Here is a 19,754-nt window from a genome sequence, read left to right on the forward strand (position 1 = left end):
TTGTTTGCTTTCCCAGGAGGGAGTGTGGTAGCGTGGGGCTCTCACAGGAGCTCTGTGAATTAGATTTTGACCTTCAGCTTCTGGTCCTCAAGAGGAAAAGGTAGAGTGGGAAGGAAGATGCTTGTTTTTCTGGGCTTGTCTGTATTCAGACCTGGGAATGTGTTAGCAGGTGGGGCAAATTCCACCTGGCGTGGTGAGATCTGGTTCCTGGGGCAAGGCTGGTAGCCAGTTGTGCCACCTTGGAGACTGTTTAGCCCATTTAGCCTGCATTTTTTTTTTGTTATCATTAATCTACAATTACATGCAGAACATTATGTTTACTAGGCACCCCCCTTCAACAAGTCCCCCCCACAATCCCTATTACAGTCACTGTCCATCAGCATAGTAAGATGCTGTAGAATCACTACTTGTGTTCTTTGTGTTGCACATCCCTCCCCGTGCCCCGTCTCCACATTATACATGCTAACTGTAATGCCCCCTTTCTTTTTCCCTGCCCTTATCCCTCCCTTCCCACCCATCCTCCCCAGTCCCTTTCCCTTTTGTAACTGTTAGTCCATTCTTGGGTTCTGTGATTACGCTGCTGTTTTGTTCCTTCAGTTTTTCTTTGTTCTTATACTCCACATATGAATGAAATCATATGGTACTTGTCTTTCTCTGCCTGGCTTATTTCACTGAACATAATACCCTTTAGCTCCATCCATGTTGTTGCAAATGGTAGGATTTGTTTTCTTCTTATGGGTGAATAGTATTCCATTGTGTATATGTACCACATCTTCTTTATCCATTCATCTACTGATGGACACTTAGGTTGCTTCCATTTCTTGGCTATTGTAAGCAAGACAATAGTAAATAGTAAATAGGGCTGCAATAAACATAGGGGTGCATCTGTCTTTTTCAAACTGGGCTGCTGCATTCTTAGGGTAAATGCCTAGAAGTGGAATTCCTGGATCAAATTGTATTTCTATTTTGAGCTTTTTGAGGAACCTCCATACTGCATTCCACAATGGCTGAACTAATTTGCATTCCCACCAGCAGTGTAGGAGGGTTCCCCTTTCTCCACAACCTCGCCAACATTTGTTGTTGTTTGTCTTTTGGATTGTAGCGATCCTTACTGGAGTGAGGTGATATCTCATTATGGTTTTAATTTGCATTTCTCTGATGACTAACGATGTGGAGCATCTTTTCATGTGTCTGTTGACCATCTGAATTTCTTCTTTGGAGAACTGTCTGTTCAGCTCCTCTGCCCATTTTTTAATTGGATTCTTTGCTTTTTGTTTGTTAAGGTGCGTGAGCTCTTTATATGTTTTGGATGTCAACCCTTTATCAGATCTGTCATTTATGACTATATTCTCCCAAAATGTAGGGTACCTTTTTGTTCTATTGATGGTGTCCTTTGCTGTACAGAAACTTTTCAGCTTGATATAGTCCCACTTGTTCATTTTTGCTTTTGTTTCCCTTGCCTGGGGAGATATGTTCATGAAGAAGTGGCTCATGTTTTGTCCAAGAGATTTTTGCCTATGTTTTTTTCTAAGAGTTTTATAGTTTCATGACTTACATTCAGGTCTTCGATCCATTTTGAATTTACTTTTGTGTATGGGGTTAGACAGTGATCCAGTTTCTTTCTCTTACATGTAGCTGTCCAGTTTTGCCAGCACCATCTGTTGAAGAGACTATCATTTCCCCATTGTATGTCCATGGCTCCTTTTTCATATATTAATTGACCGTATATGTTTGGGTTAATGTTTGGAGTCTCTAATCTGTTCCACTGGTGTGTGGCTCTGTTCTTGTGCCAGTACCAAATTGTCTTAATTACTGTGGCTTTGTAGTAGAGCTTGAAGTCAGGGAGTATAACCCCCCACATTTTATTCTTCATTTCCAGATTGCTTTGGCTATTCGGGGTCTTTGGTGTTTCCATATGAATTTTTGAACTATTTGTCCCAGGTTGTTGAAGAATGCTGTTGGTAATTTGATAGGGATTGTATCAAATCTGTATATTGCTTTGGGCAGGATGGCCATTTTGACGATATTCTTCCTAGCCACGAGTATGGGATGAGTTTCCCTTTGTTAGTGTCCTCTTTAATTTCTCTTAAGAGTGTCTTATAGTTTTCAGGGTATAGGTCTTTCACTTCTTTGGTTAGATTTATTCCTAGGTATTTTATTCTTTTTGATGCAATTGTGAATGGAATTGTTTTCCTGATTTCTCTTTCTATTAGTTCATTGTTAGTGTATAGGAGAGCCACAGATTTCTGTGTGTTAATTTTGTATCCTGCAACTTTGCTGAATTCCGATATTAGTTGTAGTATATAGATTCTAGTTTTGGAGTGGAATCTTAAGGGTTTTTTATGTACAATATCATGTCATCTGCAAATAGTGACATTTTAACTTCTTCTTTACCAATCTGGATTCCTTGTATTTCTTTGTTTTGTCTAATTGCCATGACTAGGACCTCCAGTACTATGTTGAATAACAGTGGGGAGAGTGGGCATCCTGTCTTGTACCCTCCCTCAGAGGAAAAGCTTTCAGCTTCTCGCTCTTCAGTATGAAGTTGGCTGTGGGTTTATCATATATGGCCTTTATTATGTTGAGGTACCTGCCCTCTTTGCCCATTTTGTTGAGAGTTTTTATCATGAATGGATGTTGAATTTTGTCGAGTGCTTTTTCAGCATCTATGGAGATGATCATGTTGTTTTTGTCCTTCTTTTAACTTACGTAGTGAATGATGTTGATGGATTTTCGAATGTTGTACCATCCTTGCATCCCTGGGATGAATCCCACTTGGTCATGGTGTATGATCCTTTTGATGTATTTTGAATTCAGTTTGCTAATATTTTGTTGAGTATTTTTGCATCTATGTTCATCAGGGATATTGGTCTGTAATTTTCTTTTTTTGTGGGGTCTTTGCCTGGTTTTGGTATTAGGGTGATGTTGGCTTCATAGAATGAGTTTGGGGTATTCCCTCCTCTTCTATTTTTTGGAAAACTTTAAGGAGAATGGGTATTATATCTTCTCTGTATGTCTGATAAAATTCTGAGGTAAATCCATTTGGCCCAGGGGTTTTGTTCTTGGGTAGTTTTTTGATTACCGCTTCAATTTCTTTGCTGGTAATTGGTTTGTTTAGATTTTGTGTTTCCTCCTTGGTCAGTCTTGGGAGGTTGTATTTTTCTAGGAAGTTGTCCATTTCTTCTAGGTTTCCAGCTTGTTAGTGTATAGGTTTTCATAGTATTCTCTAATAATTATTTGTATTTCTGTGGGGTCTGTCGTGCTTTTTCCTTTCTCGTTTCTGATTCTGTTGATGTGTGTTGATTCTCTTTTTCTCTTAATAAGTCTGGCTAGAGGCTTATCTATTTTGTATATTTTCTCAAAGAACCAGCTCTTGGTTTCATTGATTTTTTCTATTGTTTTATTCTTCTTTTATTTTATTTACTTCTCTGATCTTTATTATGTCCCTCCTTCTGCTGACTTTAGGCCTCATTTGTTCTTCTTTTTCCAATTTTGATAATTGTGACATTAGACTATTCATTTGGGATTGTTCTTCCTTCTTTAAATATGCCTGAATTGCTGTATAGTTGACTGCTTTTACTGCATCCCACAGAAGTTGGGGCTTTGTGTTGTTGTTGTCGTCATTTGTTTCCATATATTGTTTGATCTCTATTTTGATTTGGTTGTTGATCCATTGATAATTTAGGAGCATGTTGTTAAGCCACCATGTGTTTGTGGGCCTTTTTACTTTCTTTGTACAATTTATTTCTAGTTTTATACCTTTGTGGTCTGAAAAGTTGGTGGGTAGAATTTCAGTCTTTTTGAATTTACTGAGGCTCTTTTTGTGGCCCAGTGTGTGGTCTATTCTGGAGAATATTCCATGCTAACTTGAGAAGAATGTGTATCCTGTTGCTTTTGGATGTAGAGTTCTATAAATGTCTATTAGGTCCATCTGTTCTATTGTGTTGTTCAGTGCCTGTGTGTCCTTACTTATTTTCTGTCTGGTGGATCTGTCCTTTGGAGTGAGTGGTGTGTTGAAGTCTCCTAAAATGAGTGCATTGCATTCAATTTTCTCCTTTAATTCTGTTAGTATTTGTTTCACATATGCTGGTGCTCCTGTGTTGGGTGCATATATATTATGGTTATATCCTCTTGTTGGACTGACCCCTTTATCATTATGTAATGTCCTTCTTTATCTCTTGTTACTTTCTTTGTTTTGAAGTCTATTTTGTCTGATACTAGTACTGCAACACCTACTTTTTTCTCCTTGTTTGCATGAAATATCTTTTTCCATCCCTTGACTTTTAGTCTGTGCATGTCTTTGGGTTTGAGGTGAGTCTCTTGTAAGCAGCATTTAGATGGTTCTTGCTTTTTTATCCATTCTGTTACTCTGTGTCTTTTGATTGCTGCATTCAGTCCATTTACATTTAGGGTGATTATTGAAAGATGTATACTTATTGCCATTGTGGGCTTTAGGTTCATGGTTACCAAAGGTTCAAGGTTAGCTTCTTCAGTGTCTTTCTGTCTAACTTAACTCATTTATTGAGCTATTATAAACACTGTCTGATGATTCTTTATTTCTCTCCCTTCTTATTCCTCCTCCTCCATTCTTTATATGTTGGGTGTTTTATTCTGTGCTCTTTTGTGTTTCCTTTAACTGCTTTTGTGGGTAGTTGATTTTATTTTTTGCCTTTAGTTACTATTTGGTTGGTCTGCTTTCTTTGCTGTGATTTTATTTTCTCTGGTGACATCTATTTATCCTTAGGTGTGCTCCCATCTAGAGCAGTCCTTCTAAAATACCCTGTAGAGGTGGTTTGTGGGAGGCAGATTCCCTCGACTTTTCCTTGTCTGGGAATTGTTTAATCCCGCCATCATATTTAAATGATAATCGTGCTAAGTATAGTATTCTTGGTTCAAGGCCCTTCTGTTTCATTGCATTAAATATATCATGCCATTCTCTTGTGGCCTGTAAGGTTTCTGTTGAGAAGTCTGATGATAGCCTGACAGGTTTTCTTTTATAGGTGACCTTTTTCCTCTATTCAGCTGCCTTTAAAAGTCTGTCCTGTCCTTGAGCTTTGCCATTTTAATTATTATGTGTCTTGGTGTTGTCCTTTTTGGGTCCTTCTGTTGGGGGTTCTGTGTACTTCTGTGGTCTGAGCAACTATTTCCTCCCCCAGTTCGGGGAAGTTTTCAGCAATTGTATCTTCAAATACACTTTCTATCCCTTTTTCTCTCTCTTCTTCTTCTGGTACCCCTATAATACGGATATTGTTCCTTTTGGATTGGTCACACTGTTCTCTTAATATTGTTTCGATCCTGGAGATCCTTTTATCTCTCTCTGCATCAGTTTCTATGCATTCCTGTTCTCTGGTTTTTAATCCATCAATGGCCTTTTGCATCTCATCCATTGTACTTTTAAATCCTTGCAGAGATTGTTTTATTTCTGTATTCTCCCTCCTTAGCTCTTGCATATTTCTCTGCAAGTCCATCAGCATGGTTATGACCTTAGTTTTAAATTCTTTTTCAAGAAGATTGGTTAGTCCCCAGATTCCTTTTTCAGGGGAGACTGTCTGCGTTAATCTGGTCTGTATCAAATTCTTCTGCCTTTTCATGGTGATAGAGATAGTTGTGGGTAGTTAGCATGTGCCCGCTGGGAGAATGTCCCTTTTTGCTGGTTTGTGGCCTTCCTCTCCTGGGAGAACGGTGTCCTCTCATGGCTTGTGCTGGGCAGTTGCACGCAGATGGGGTTTCTGATTCTTGCCTGGCTGTTGTGAAGGAAGCTCCGTGCATGGTTGCTGTGGCGGGAATGAGCGGGAGGCTGTTTATCGCTGTGAGGGGCCTTGGAGCTGCGCTGCTGCCCCGGGGGTTAAGGTGCCTGGAGTTCCCCGGGTTCCCAGCTGTTGAGCTGATAGTGCCGGGATGCCTCCGTCCAGCGGTGGGGTTCCTGTCCCTTTAAGACTTTCAAAAAGCACTCTCTTTTCTTTGTCTCAGGGGCGCCGGCTGCAGGGACCCACTTGCAGGTTTTACTGTCCCGTTTCCCTGGTATCTAGCACCTCTTGCACTGTTTGTCTGCACTCCCAGTGCAGATGGCTAGAGCTGGGTATTTAGCAGTCCTGGGCTCCCTCTCCCTCCCCGCTCTGACTCCTCTCTTCCTGCTGGGAGCTGGGGTGAGGGGCTCTTGGGTCCCGCCGGGCCGTGGCTTGTATTTTACCCCCTTTGCGAGGCGCTGGGTTCTCGCAGGTGTAGATGTAGTCTGGCTCTTGTCCTGTATGTTCTGTTGTCTCTTTTCAGAATAGTTGTATTTTTTGCATTTTCAAAAATATATATGTTTTTGGGAGGAGATTTCCACTGCTCTACTCATGCCGCCATCTTGGCTCCTCCAGCCTGCATTTTTTGACTCAGAAAAAATAGGCTGGCTGACCTGAATAATTTATGACAATGGGAGAAAAGCCAGTTTAGCCCTTTAACTTCTGTCTCCTTCTCTGTTGATGCACATTTTTCATTTCAGTCTTTTGTAATAAAGATTGGGCAAAGAAAAACAAAGTGATGTGTCCAGGATCCTGAAGTCTAAATTTTGTACTTATTTTTATTGTAGCTGGTTTTGTTGTTTTTGCAAGGATGGATTTGTGAGAGAGGTAGATTTGTGTGCCCTGCTGGAGTAAGCTTCAAGGGAGCAGGGATGTCTTGAGCATTTTTGTATCTTTAGAATTTAGTACAGTGCCTGGCCTTAAACAATAATACCTGGCACACACATCTAAGTGCCTGCTGGATGGATTAGAAGGGTGAGTGGAAATCTGATGTTCAGCACACATTGATCAATGCTATTTGCAAGGTATATATTCAGTGCTTAGGCTACAAAGATGAATAAGACTGCATCTAAAATACCTTGAGTCACTTCAGGTTTGCATTGCCTATCTGGGAGTGTATTTGTATCAGTTTAGTTTTCTACATATTAGTTGTTACTTTTCTGACTGATTTACTTGCTTAAATTTTTCTGAGTAGACACTGATAAATGTTCTAAAACATATATTCCAAGTCTACAGCCCAGTTACTTCATTTTGCTTCTATTTCATATTTCTAAGAATCACATGAAGTCCTGAACTCAAGGAGAAATTTTTGCATTACCAGTATTCCCAAAAGTATTAAGTGGTGACTGACAATAAAATAGTTGGAAGAAAAAATAATTCTGGCCAAAACACTAGTTCTTAAGCTGATACTCAAATGTGGTATACACTAGATCAGCAGGTCCTAACACATGTTGTTCATGTTTACTTTCCTGACTGATTTACTTGTTTAAATTCCTCTGAGTAGACATTGATAAATGTTCTTTGGGTTAATTATATACATATGTGCATGTGTACGCACAGTTATTTATTTTAGGTTTGCCCTGGAGGTAAGAGTTCCTGGTTGTAGAGTTGTTTGTTCCCAAGAATCTTTTACTCATTGTTTCTAAGGATCTCTTTAACTCAGAGTGGTGTTTAAAAAGTTGCCTCTCGATGCTCTTTCACAGCCACATTGGTAAACCTTCAAGGGCAGATGAGATTGCACACATTCAGTAGACTTTAGGCTTCAGGCCTGTACATGGCATTTACTAGACTGTAAATGTATCCCTGTGGCAGCCATTTTGACACTTATTGACATGATTACTACTCAAGTAATCATTATCTACTTAAATATAAACGTTTTCCTTATAATAGAGTACATTTATTATAATCACTCGAGATAATTTAGCTAGGAAGAGAATTCCTAGACTTTTAAAATGTTAAGCCAAGCCTTCTAACACCATGGTTCTCAAGCTTTGCTGCACATTAGCATTACCTGGGGGAACTCTAAAAATATGCAATGCTCAGGCTGTACCCCAGAATAGTGAAATGAGCATCTCATGGATATTCGGACCTGCTGATCTAGTGTATAGCCACATTTGAGCGTCAGCTTAAGAACTAGTGTTTTAGCCAGAATTATTTTTTTCTGAGTGCTGTGTTTTTTACATTTTTTTGCTTTTTGTTGGTGATTTTGCTGTTTAAATGTCCTTCAGGCATAGCACTGAAATACTGTCTAGTATTCCTACGTGCAGGAAGGATGTGATGTGCCTGGTGAAGAAAACGTGTGTTAGTTAAGATTCATTCAGACATGAGTTATGGTGTGTTGGACATGGATTTAGTGTTAAAGAACCAACAATACGTATTAAATAAGGTGTCTTTAAACAGAAACACATATAAAACAGTTATATTTTAATCACTGTTAAGAATTTTGTGACAAGAGGCTAGCTTCACAGGAATCCAACCCCATATTTCCTCTAGGAAGAATGGTTCAGTGTTCACTGAATTAGTATGTGAGGCAACTTTATTGAATATAACTACTGTGAACAATGAGAATCATTTATATGTGTATAAAGACAAAACAGAAGTTCGATTAGAAACCTTCTCCTAAGAAAGAAGTTTCAATACTGTAACCCTGTAACTTAGAAGGATCTTTATGAATATGAACCCACAGAGCAGAGACTTGCACTGAAGAAATAAACCTATTTTAATTTTAATTTCTACCCCGTTCTATTCTCTGGTAACTTTTATAGGTTTTACTGGGATTGATTCTGAATATGAAAAACCAGAGGCCCCTGAATTGGTGCTGAAAACAGACTCCTGTGATGTAAATGACTGTGTCCAGCAAGTTGTTGAACTTCTGCAGGAACGGGTAAGAGAAGGGCAAAGAGGGAATCATCAAAGAAAAATGATTTCCACCTCGTTACCATCCCCCTGCAAAAAGAAAAATATGAAAAGGTGGCAAATGGAATAACATTTGTATTTTAAATTCTTCATCATGCTAACAGTTTCTTTGTGTGTATGTCACTGTGTTAGAGTCAGTGTAAACCACAGGAGGCATGACAAATAATCTTGTGTTTGACTAGTAATTTTACCACACAAATACCCAACAGAGAAAATTCATCTTTGATTATTCAGTTGTACAGCTTGGCATTGTTATGTTTTTGAGTTGAAGTGTATACTGTAGTTAACTTTTCCTAGACATTTAGAGAGTGCCCAGATTTTCCCTGTGACAAGGTGATGGTGTCTGTGTGATTGAATTTTGGGAGGGAAAAGTTCCCGGTCATCAAGCCCTTTGTCTGGTTCCTGAGCATATGGGAGCATAAAGTGGCCTGATGTGATCCAGAGCACTCAGGCCCACTAGTGAGTACCTGATTCTCTCTGAGTTTAATGAGGACTCAGTGTGCAGAAGTTACTTGTCTTTCCTCCCTAGTCCTTATTCTATACTTCCCCTGTCCCAGCAGAGGGTCCCACAGTTCCCTCAGTTGGAGAGGACCTGGCCTTATGTGGGGGTATCAGTGGGTACTCTCCTGCCTAGTCACTGTGTCCCTGCTTTGCTATGAGTGCTGCCCAGGGACTGCTGACATAGTGGTACACAGACAGTGATGGATCGTTGTACCTCATTCCATCCTACCTGTGGCTTATAGCATCTGAAGCCCCTCTTGATTTTTTAAATCCTGTTACCATAAAGCTCTTTGATCTAGTATCTTTTACTGGATATATTAGACATACAGCTTTTTTTAATCACCTGTGTCTGGATATATTTTTGAGTTTACTGATTCCTCACCTTTATCCAGTATATATATATTGATTTGGCCATAGAAAGAATTCTTAAACTCTTGACAGTTGTCAAAAAAAAATTCTGTCATCATTTGGCTCTCTTTTATTTATGTATAGTGTATACCTTTCTGTCGAAATTCTCTATCTGTTCATGCTTATTTTCCACTTTTGCATCCGATCCTTTAACATATTGATGATAGTTATTTTAAAGTCCTGCCTGGTGGTTCCAACCTCTGGGCCACTTCTGGATCTTACTGTGTCTCTTTAACAGTGGGTAGCTTTTCTTTCTCTTTTTGGTGTATCATAATTTTTATTGAATGTTGGGAATTGTGTCTAGAAGAACATTAGAGATTGAGTATATAGTATTTATGCTCTGGTCATTATACTGTTTCTGTCACACGGTTAGTGTAATAAGTTGAGTTAATTTAGTCAGTAGCTGGCTGGATTTGGGTTCCTTATTCTGTAGTTACTCTTAATGTACCAGCTTCAAATTTCTCCAGTCGTAGGCTTTCCTACCTGGTGCTTAGTGTGGGATCAAGCCCGCTGGAGGGTTTTTGTTGGTTTTTAGTGTTCTCTGCATGCCTGTATCACAGAAGGGCAGCACTCTCCATGCTCTTGCTCTTCTCTCAGCAGTAAACTGCTGTTGTTTATTACCTAGTGCAAGGGAGAACAGAGGTTGTTCTCGGTTCTGCTGGCCCAGCTTCAGTATAGGGCAGGACCTATGCTCCAGGGTCTTGGAGTTGGTCTCTCTCAATGTCCCTGCCACTTCTTGCATGGTTGCCAACCTGCGCTTTGAACATGGAAGGTCTTGGAAGGTGAGTTGTCTGCTCCTCACATGCTTTAGCTGATGTGTGGTTTGTATCAGTTCAGGATCATGGGCCAGGTTTCTTCTGTGTCCTAATAGCAGACCATATTTGTTTCTCTCCCTCCCCTGGAAACAGTGGAACCTGGGAGGGTTTCCTGCCCTTTCCCATCAGCTTAAGACTTTTGGGTTGTATGAGACAGCAATTCAGGGAGTGGGCAGAATTTTGTGCCTACACACCCCTAAGGGGAGCTCGCTCTCTCATCTCCAGACCTGATTCCGAGCTGTCTTCCGAGCACCCGTTGTAGGCCTGTTTGTGAATGAGTATAGAACTCCTTGTGTCTGGGGTTCTCTGTTAGACTAACCTATCCCACTGGTCCACACTCAGCCTTTAAGAGTTTTAAGAATATTTTAACTGTTCCTTTCTTTGCTGCCTTTATTGTGCCTCCTCTTCCTTCCATGTTCCACTAAAAGAAAACAGTTCATGTGTCTTGTCTTGTCTTTGGGGACTTGTCACTCTTTGGAAGCAGTTCACCTTACTGCTTTAGGACCTCAGCTCTGGGATGGGTTTAAGAAAGCTTATGATTTTATAGATGAGCTGTTATTTCCTCTTGCCAGTGGAGTTCTGTTATGGAATCTGTTTCATTTTTAGCAGGCTGTCTATTCTTGTTCTACTTTTACTCAGTTGGGGTTGTTTATAGTTTTCTTGTAAATTTGTATGAAATCAGTAGATATTAATTCTGTCATTTGCATTGGAGCTATGTTTCCCATATTTTCCTTATTTTGATTGTAGTTTTGTTTGCATTTTTTGTACATTGAATCTATCTAACTTGTGATTTGTCATAGCAATATTAGAGTATTATACATAGTTTTATTTTCTGTTTAGGTCATCTATTTTTCATATCTAACTATTAGTGATTCTTAAGTGTTTGACTTCAGGAAAATACATAGATACCTTTATATGTAATTTTGGGGGACTTGTGACTCCCTGAAGCCATTTTATGGATTATAGACACAGATAGTTCAGACACTTCTAATGTGTAATGCATACAGCAGGTAACTCCTCTTCTTCCCTTCTTTCTTCCCTCCAGGTGGCAACCACTTCTTTGAGGCCCTACTTAGAATAGCTTTCTTTGGGTTTGATGCGCTGTCTACATAGAGGCTTATTTTTGTTTTTGTAGTGGGCAGATGATTTCTTTTTTTTCAAAAGCTTTATTTTGAGAACATTTTACAACTCTTATGTAAGTCTAAAAACATCCTTCACTTGGCTTCCTTTAATGTTAACATCATATATGACCATAGAACATTTCTCAAAACTTAGAAACTAACTTTGTTAAGATACTATAAACTAAAGCACAAACTTATTTGAATTTTACAAGCTTTTCCACTAATGTCCTTTCCTGTTTTAGGATTAATCCAGGGTCCCACACTGTATTTAGTCTTAAGTTGGTTTTCAACTGTGATTCTACAAAATGAAAATACAGACTCATGTAGTGTCAGTCATGCACAGGGCTCTACCTCTCTTTTTCCCCACCTAATGGTTAAAAATTGAGGGTAAACTGCCGCTGTGTGACTTTAGGCTCACCCTACGCAATACTCCCTTAACTGGTCACCCTACCCCCAGTTCTGTATGCTTTTTATTCCATTGTTCACAGAGTCATCTTCCTAAAGTGTGGTCTAATCCTTTCTTTTTTTGTACTAAAAAACATTTCTTGATTTTCCCATTGTTTATAGAATTAAAGTAATTTGTGTTCAAGGTATTCTGCAGTTTGGTTCCAAGCTGCGTATTTTCTTATTATTATCTTTATATATAGCAGCACAGTATTTCTTTTTTCTTTTCTTTCTTTCTTTTTTTTTTTTTTTGGTGCCATTTCTTGACTTAGTCTCTGTTGGCTTAATTAATGTCTTGGTCCCAACTAATGGTTATACTAATTGCTCTTATTTTTATACAGATACTAATTTATATTATACCTACCAGTCAATCTGATAATTGAATGATTTCATTTTCATTCATGGTTTAAAACAGAAGATAGATAACATTTACTGAGTTATTAGGGACATGTATGTGGGGCTTTGTCTTTTAAATTATTTATTTGGTTGTTAGAATATGGGAGAAAGTGGCCTTTCTCCTAGATTAGCTTCTAACCACCCTTCACTTGAATCACTATGGTAGTTTCCCAAGTGGTCTGAGTGGCGAAGGTGCCTGGGTTATTGTGCCACATACAACACAACTTTTATTCTGAAATAATAAAGCTAAGTAAACTTAATCTCCTCTTTGGTCCAAGTTTCTTGAGGGTTTCTTTTTTTTTATCATACCAATTTTCTGATTCTGTGACACAGGTTGGGTGTCCAGCAATTCATTTCAGTTCTGCTACAAACTATCCAGATTTAGCTCAAACCCCACAGATCAAGGGCTCAATCTCACAAGATTTCCTCTACTTCAGATGCCAGCTGCAAATAGGGTGCCCAGCTACGATTGTTTCTGCCTCACTGACTGCAAATTTGAGAGTTTCCCAGACCTCTGCCCATACCCACACATCAATAGTTTGACTCTCATAACTTGGACAGCCCTTTACTATTTTATTATAAATTTCACCAGTTTATTGTAAGGGATACAACTCAGGAACAGCTAAATGGAAGAGATGTATGGGGCTAGGAGAGGTGTGGAGTGTCCATGCCCTCTCTGCACATGACATCTTTGGTGTGTTTACTAATGCACCAGCTCTCTGAACCTGTCCTTTAAGGTTTTATGGTGGTTTCGTGGCATAGGCACCATTGCTTAAATCTTTGGCCATGGTGATTGAACTCATTTTGTGGCCCCTTTTGCAGCCCAGAGGTCTGGGGAAGGAGCTGAAAGTCCCAGTCATCTAATTATGGTGGTCTTTCTGAATAAGCCCTGCAGCCTAGAGTCATCTCATTATCATACCAAAGAAAGAAGACACTTACCACTCAGGAGATTCCAAAGCGTTTTAACAGTTTGGTGCCAGGAATCAGGGACAAAAACCAAATATTTCCCATTGTACCATAACTTCTTATTAGAGCAGGGAGGGTAGTGTTGTTTGGGACTTCCCGGAGAATGTAGGTGTCTGAGAAGTGCTGTCTCCATAGCAGTCAAGGAATTTTTTCTGTTTGAAGCTTGGTATCACTTTGGAGGGACTCTTCTGAAATGAATTCTACCAGGAATTGTTTCTTTAATGTTCTTTACTATGGCATTGGTTTCACTGTCCAAGAAAATGTTTTTAGTGTGCTGAACAATGGGTATCTTAGGACGATGGGTGTTTTGGTGTCACATATCCTGTGTCCTCTCTGGATTGTTTTATTTTTCCTTCAATCTGGCCTATGTAATATAATTAGGGTATGTGGTCATTTATATAAATAATTTCTCAATAATTTTCAGAGCACCTTTATTTTCTTGATGTGCTTTAGTTGGCATATTTTAATTCAAGAAAATAGAAGATGCTGAAAACATATTGGGGATTTTTGGATTTCATTTTTTTCCCTCACCCTTGAATGGTCACTAGATGGCCTGCTGGTATTGCAGTTTAACTTGGTGTCTTATGACATAAGGAAGTAGGCTTCTTGCTGCTGGTTTTAATCTAAAGTGATATTTTAAATACTGTTTTTAAGTCTACTAGGGACTCTAGATTTACTAGCGCTATAAATTATTTAAAGGTTTGTCTTTTTATGAAATGGTGGTTTAGTGCTCTAAATGGAGTTTATACTGCACATAAAAACCTGACTTTGCAGCTCAGTTTTAAAGTGTTGCCAGAATGTCGTTTGGTATTCATGCTTTGGATGCATGTAGTTTAGATAATAGAAATTTAATAGTTACATAAAATATGAAATGAGCTCTAGTGCTCAAATCTGCTGAGCAGATTTGGCTCAGGAAGAAAGTGCAGAAATACTTAAAGGAAAACTAAAAGATAGAATCTCTATGTTTATTAACATGTTCACAGTTCTTTAGGAAGATTAAAAAGAGAAGGCAAGAACTACTATTTTCGGGGAGTGAATGTTGTTCATCCTACCAGTTTCCAGATAAAAACAATTGTCCCTTTGAACAAAGATATGAATACAACATTTGTTAGATCTTAGATTGCATTTAGTCAGTTGAGCAAAAAAAAAACTTGTATCCATGTTACATTTTAAAATTAAATTAATATTTAAACATTTGTAACACTTAAACAGTTCTAGACCTACTTCAGCATGTGAGTTGTTTACTGACCCCCTCTGCACAGGACTTGTAGAAGCACCCCCATGCCTCCTTACCCTTAAGTGCTGGGTGAGTGGAGCTCTTAAGATTGGGGGTCAGGGGTTTAGGTGTGGAAACACTTGTTTCTGGTCTACTTTGTGCTCCATCTTTGTTTAAAGGAAATTTCTTGAAATAAAGGGTTTTATATGTACAGATTGAAGAATAACTCATTGTTTTCTAATAGCTGACCATATATATGGAAATCCTAATGGATCCCAAATAAGATGGATAGCTCATGTGGCAGGGACTTCATGTTTTGCTGTCCACAGATCTTGTCTCACTTTGAGGTGATTTTGCTCCTTTAAATGTTTAGTTGTGTTTTGGAAACTGAAAAGATTTGTCAGCAGAATGTGTTAAATTCTTTATTTATTCCTGATAGAGAGTCCTCTTCTCCCTGCACATAGACTCTACATAGAACTCACTTCTTCTGAGCAAATGTTCCATGTTTCTCTTTATTCATGCTGTTATGTTTCTGTTAATTCCAAGAATACTCACTTTGTGCATCTTTTTAGGAGAGAAAAAAACAGTAACAACCTCTTGAACTTTTATTTTGGCATTGGTTAGGCATTAGAAGAATTTTGTATCTAAGTTGTGAGGCTAAATTCATTTAAAAATATTGTTATGCAAATTGTAAAAAGGGAAGAATTTTATGAAATGCTTGTCATGAGAAAATTACTTTGACACAAAAAAGGGAAAAAATCTCTTTTCTTGAAAAGACAGTGATTATAGCTATATGTTCATGCATAAATGCAGCACATCACTAAAAATGCATTCATCTTAAAGCTTTGGTTTTATTAGAGAACAAAACATTAAAAAACTAATTTGGTTGGGCTTATAGATAATATTCTTTCATGTACAAACCAGTTTTCTTGGAGACACTTAGATTTGCTCTAAAATTATTTGTATATTTGTTTTTTGACTTAGGTATGGTTGGAAGGAAACTAGATGTGATATATTGAAACATTTGTTTGTTCACAGTTCTTTGAAGATCTCTTCAGAGGGTGTAGTTTCACATATGTGAGTGTCCCACCAGTATCGTGACATTCTGGAAAGGGGTGATTTCAGGGTGGAGACAAGGAGCACAGACCCAGCTGTGTGCCTGGAGCACCATGGTGGGCAGCGTGCGCTGTTGCTGTTCATCCGCATTTGTCAGCAGAATCTAGTGATGCTGGCTTTGGAAATCAGTTAAAAATGCCCTGTTGTATCCAGGAAAGAGCAAAAGAGTAATCTGTTGGATGCTCTCCTCTGGCCCTTCAAGATTGTTGATAGTTACCTACAGTAAACATGGGGGAGAGGGAGAGTAGTCAGCCCCACCACAACATAAAATAAGGTATCCCATCCTTACGGTAATGCAGGCTTCAGAGATGACAAAGAAAGCTTTATGTAGAGTTATTCGTATCAGTGAAATTCTTCTGTTCCCTGGAGTCCCTAATGTCATATGTTCCCAGTTGTGGATTCTGATTTTTGAAGGCATAAGGGGTCCAAAGTGGTGAACATGGAGGTTTTCAATTTATTCACAGTGATAGGGTTTGGAAAAGTCGGATGAAAATCATTCATTTATCCTTAATGGAAATGTTTAGGCCTAACTAAAATGTCATATATCTTTACTTTTTGCCTAGAACTTTATAAACACAGATCACATGCTGACCAGAAACTCTGGGAATTGTAAATGTTTAATAAACTCATGAAAATAAACTAAGGACACTTTTCATGACAAAATGTTTCATGACTTAGTTTTCATGGGAGAAAAAATAACAGGGATTTTTATGGAGGAAAATAGTACTGGGAACTCAGTTGGAATCCCAGTTTACTATACGACCTTGTATAAGATAACCTAATTTTTCTGGCTTTCATTCTTTCCCCTGGGAAATAGGAAATACTAATAACACCTGTCTCAGAATTGCCCCAAGGAGTCTATGAGTTACTGTATGTAGAGTGCTTAGCACAGCTGCTGGAATGTAGCAAGCACACTATAATTAGTAGTTATGGAGTATTATTGTGTTTTAAGTGCAATGAAAGATGGTATGGCAGGGATTAGGGCCCAGTTATTAACATCTGATGAGTTACACTCTCCTCTCTTAAAGGAGGATATTTCTACCTTCATCGGTAGGATTACATGAAGACTAAATGGAATTAATTTATATAAAGCCCATAGGACAATGATGGTATGTATATAAGCATCTAGTTAATGTTAGTCCTTGTAGTTCAGAAATTTTGTTTATTTCACAACAGCCCTGTAATATATATGCGCGTATATATATTTTAAGCAACTGAGGAGGAGACAAGTTCAGAGATGTTAGGTAACCTGCTCAAGGTTGCACTGTTAGAATTTGAACTCAGATCTTATTTTCAAATAATCAGGAATAACGAACCTATAGAACCCTGTTGCTTTCTTGTATCTCTTTGCTTTTGAAGATGTTCTTAATGTTTTGTGATTAATGTAAATACTTAAGTCTATTTTGTGAAACTTTATCATGTTCTTCCTCATAAAAGTCCTAATGAATGCCTGACGTTTTCTGTAACTTAAGTTTAGCATTTATTCCCAGTGTGGAAGATTTCAATTCTTTATTTTGCAGCTGGAAAAATGAGTATGTCCTAAGACATCTTTGAGAGCTTTACATACCCAAGAAGCGAATTGAACATGTAGGGTGTGTGTGCAGTTTGCTTAAAGTATGTCATATTATTCTTTCAGGAAAAGTTGATTCTAAATTTCTTTTTTCTAGCTGTGGAGTAGTAAGCTTTGTGTAGTCTGGTAAAACTACCAGTTGGCCTTGGGTGAAGAACAGTTGGAGGGGAATATATAAAAATGACAATGATAGCCATATATAGGGTGTTTTGTTTTTCTCAATTCTCAATTCTCTTTACTGCTATTTTATAATTGAAGATAAATGTATTAGAAATAATTCCTGGAATTAGAAAGTACAGAGCAGACTACTTTATGCTGTTTCTCTTGATAGAGTTTAAGCAGTCTTTTGTTTTTTTCTTTTCCAGTTTTATTGAGATAGAACTAACACAGTGAAAAGAGTCCTTTCTATGTGTGATTTCCTCTTCAGGTACACAGTAAAATCAAGTATTATGTATAAATTGTGTATGTTTACATATCATTTCTTTGACCCCCTTGTCAAAATTGAAGACATGCCCTCTTTAGCTTGGGCTCATTAGAAATATTCTGCTGCATTAATACAAGGTTTTATGGTATTTACATCTAGAAAGAGAAAATACAAGCATCTGGTAGAAGCTTTTTCCTCCTTCACCATTGTCCTTTAAATACTGCATGTCCTCCTGTAGTGTTTACTCTCAGTAAACACCATACAGAGCCTTCTGCCATGGGGGCCTGCTGGCAGCTTAATTGCAGAAGGTCTGGAAGGTCCATGCAGTGCCCTGTGGTGTGGAGGGTTAATGCTTCACAAACACGCTTCTCCACTTTCCTCTTGGGAGCCATGGGATGTATAAGGGACAAAGGGGCTTCAGAATATCCCCTTCATATCTGCATTCCTGGAGCAATCAAACTGAACTTGGTATTGTAGCCAGTGCTGCTTCTTTATTTTCTGTTTTTAACTTTTATTATTTTATTTTTCTTTTCCTTCATGTTTACTCTAATTTATTCTTGGGTTTATTACGAGAAAGATCAGAGGCCTTGAATTAACCAGGTAAGACAGACCTGGTTTTGGCACATGATTTAGCCAATGCCAAACTGTGTCTTATTTGTTGCTTCTTTGAGGAGAAATGTGAGAGAGTAATTCTTTATGGATTCTCAGAACCCATTGGGGCTGCTTAAGCAGTGGCTTACAGGCCTTTCATGAGGCCATTTAGCACTGATACACATATCTGACTCCATTTTTTTTTCTCTTGCAGATTTTAATATTAGTCCAAATATAAGTTGAAGTTTCTTCCTTAACTTATTCCTCATGATAAATGGTAGAGAACGTCCTTAAAGATCTGGTTCTTCCATTGATATTTAATTTGAATTACTTTTTGTTGTTGTTATGCATTTTTTTAATGGACTTTATTTTTCAGAGCAGTATTAGGTTCATAGCAAAACCGAATGGGAAGCATACAGAATGAGTTCCCATTTGGCTCGTGCATAATCTGTCCTATTACCAACATCCTGCACCAGAGTGGGACATTTCATTACAGTCGGTGAACCTGCACTGACATATCATCACCCAAAATTCATGATTTACATTAGTGCTGTATGTTCTGCGGGTTTTGACAAATGTATAATGATACTTATCCACTGTTTTTAGTATCATACGGAATAGTTTTCACTGCCCTAAAAATCCCATGCTCTGCCTGTTTATCCCCCAACTCCCAAAACCTAATAAGTACTGATCTTTTTATTATCTTTGTAGTTTTACCTTTTCCAGAATGTCATATAGTTGGAATCTATATAGCATTTTCAGGTGGGGTTCTTTCATTTAGTAATATGCATTTAAGGCTCTTTCATGTCTTTTCATGGCCTGGTAGCTCATTTCTTCTTAGTGCTGAATAATACTCCATTCTCCGGATGAACCAGTTTTTATCATTAATCTACTGAAGGACATTTTGGTTGCTTCTAAGTTTTGGCAATCATGAATTAAACTTGTGTAAACATCTGTGTAGGTTTTGTGTGGATATCAAGTTTCAGCTCATTTGGGTAAATACCAGAGAGTATAGTTGCTGGATCATGTGGTAAAATTATGTTTAGGTTTTGTAAGAAATCACCAAACTGTTTCTCAAAATGTCTATATCAGTTTACATTTCCACAAGTGATGAATGAGAGTTCCTGTTGTTCCACATCCTCACCAGCATTTGCTATTGTTCGTGTTTTGAATTTTGGTCATTCTGATAAGTATATAGTGGTATTTTATTTTAATTTTCATTTATCTGATGACATATGATGTGGAGTATCATTTCATATCATTATTTTTCATCTGTATATCTTCTTTGTTGTGTCTTGTCAGGTTTTCAGCCCATATTTTAATCTAGTTATTTTCTTATTATTGAGATTTAAAAATTCTCTGTATATTTGGATAACAGTCCTTTTTCAGGTATACCTTTTGCAAATAGTTTCTCCCAGTCTGTGGCTTGTCTTCTCATTCTTGAATGAGAAAGTATTGCTTGGACGAGACACACGTATAGAGAG

The 19,754-nt window shown here is 38.1% G+C and overlaps 1 protein-coding gene across 1 annotated transcript in view; it reads left to right on the forward strand.

The window, feature by feature from the left end:
- Window positions 1-19,754, forward strand: part of PAPSS1 (3'-phosphoadenosine 5'-phosphosulfate synthase 1) — a 118,088-nt gene that overhangs the window by 34,236 nt on the left and 64,098 nt on the right. The window contains exon 5 of the mRNA XM_037020213.2: window positions 8,552-8,670. Coding sequence (XP_036876108.2) covers window positions 8,552-8,670 — 119 coding nt within the window. The remainder of the gene's footprint in view (window positions 1-8,551; window positions 8,671-19,754) is intronic.

Source organism: Manis javanica, chromosome 5 (genome assembly GCF_040802235.1).
Source record: "Manis javanica isolate MJ-LG chromosome 5, MJ_LKY, whole genome shotgun sequence".
Lineage (NCBI taxonomy): Eukaryota > Metazoa > Chordata > Mammalia > Pholidota > Manidae > Manis > Manis javanica.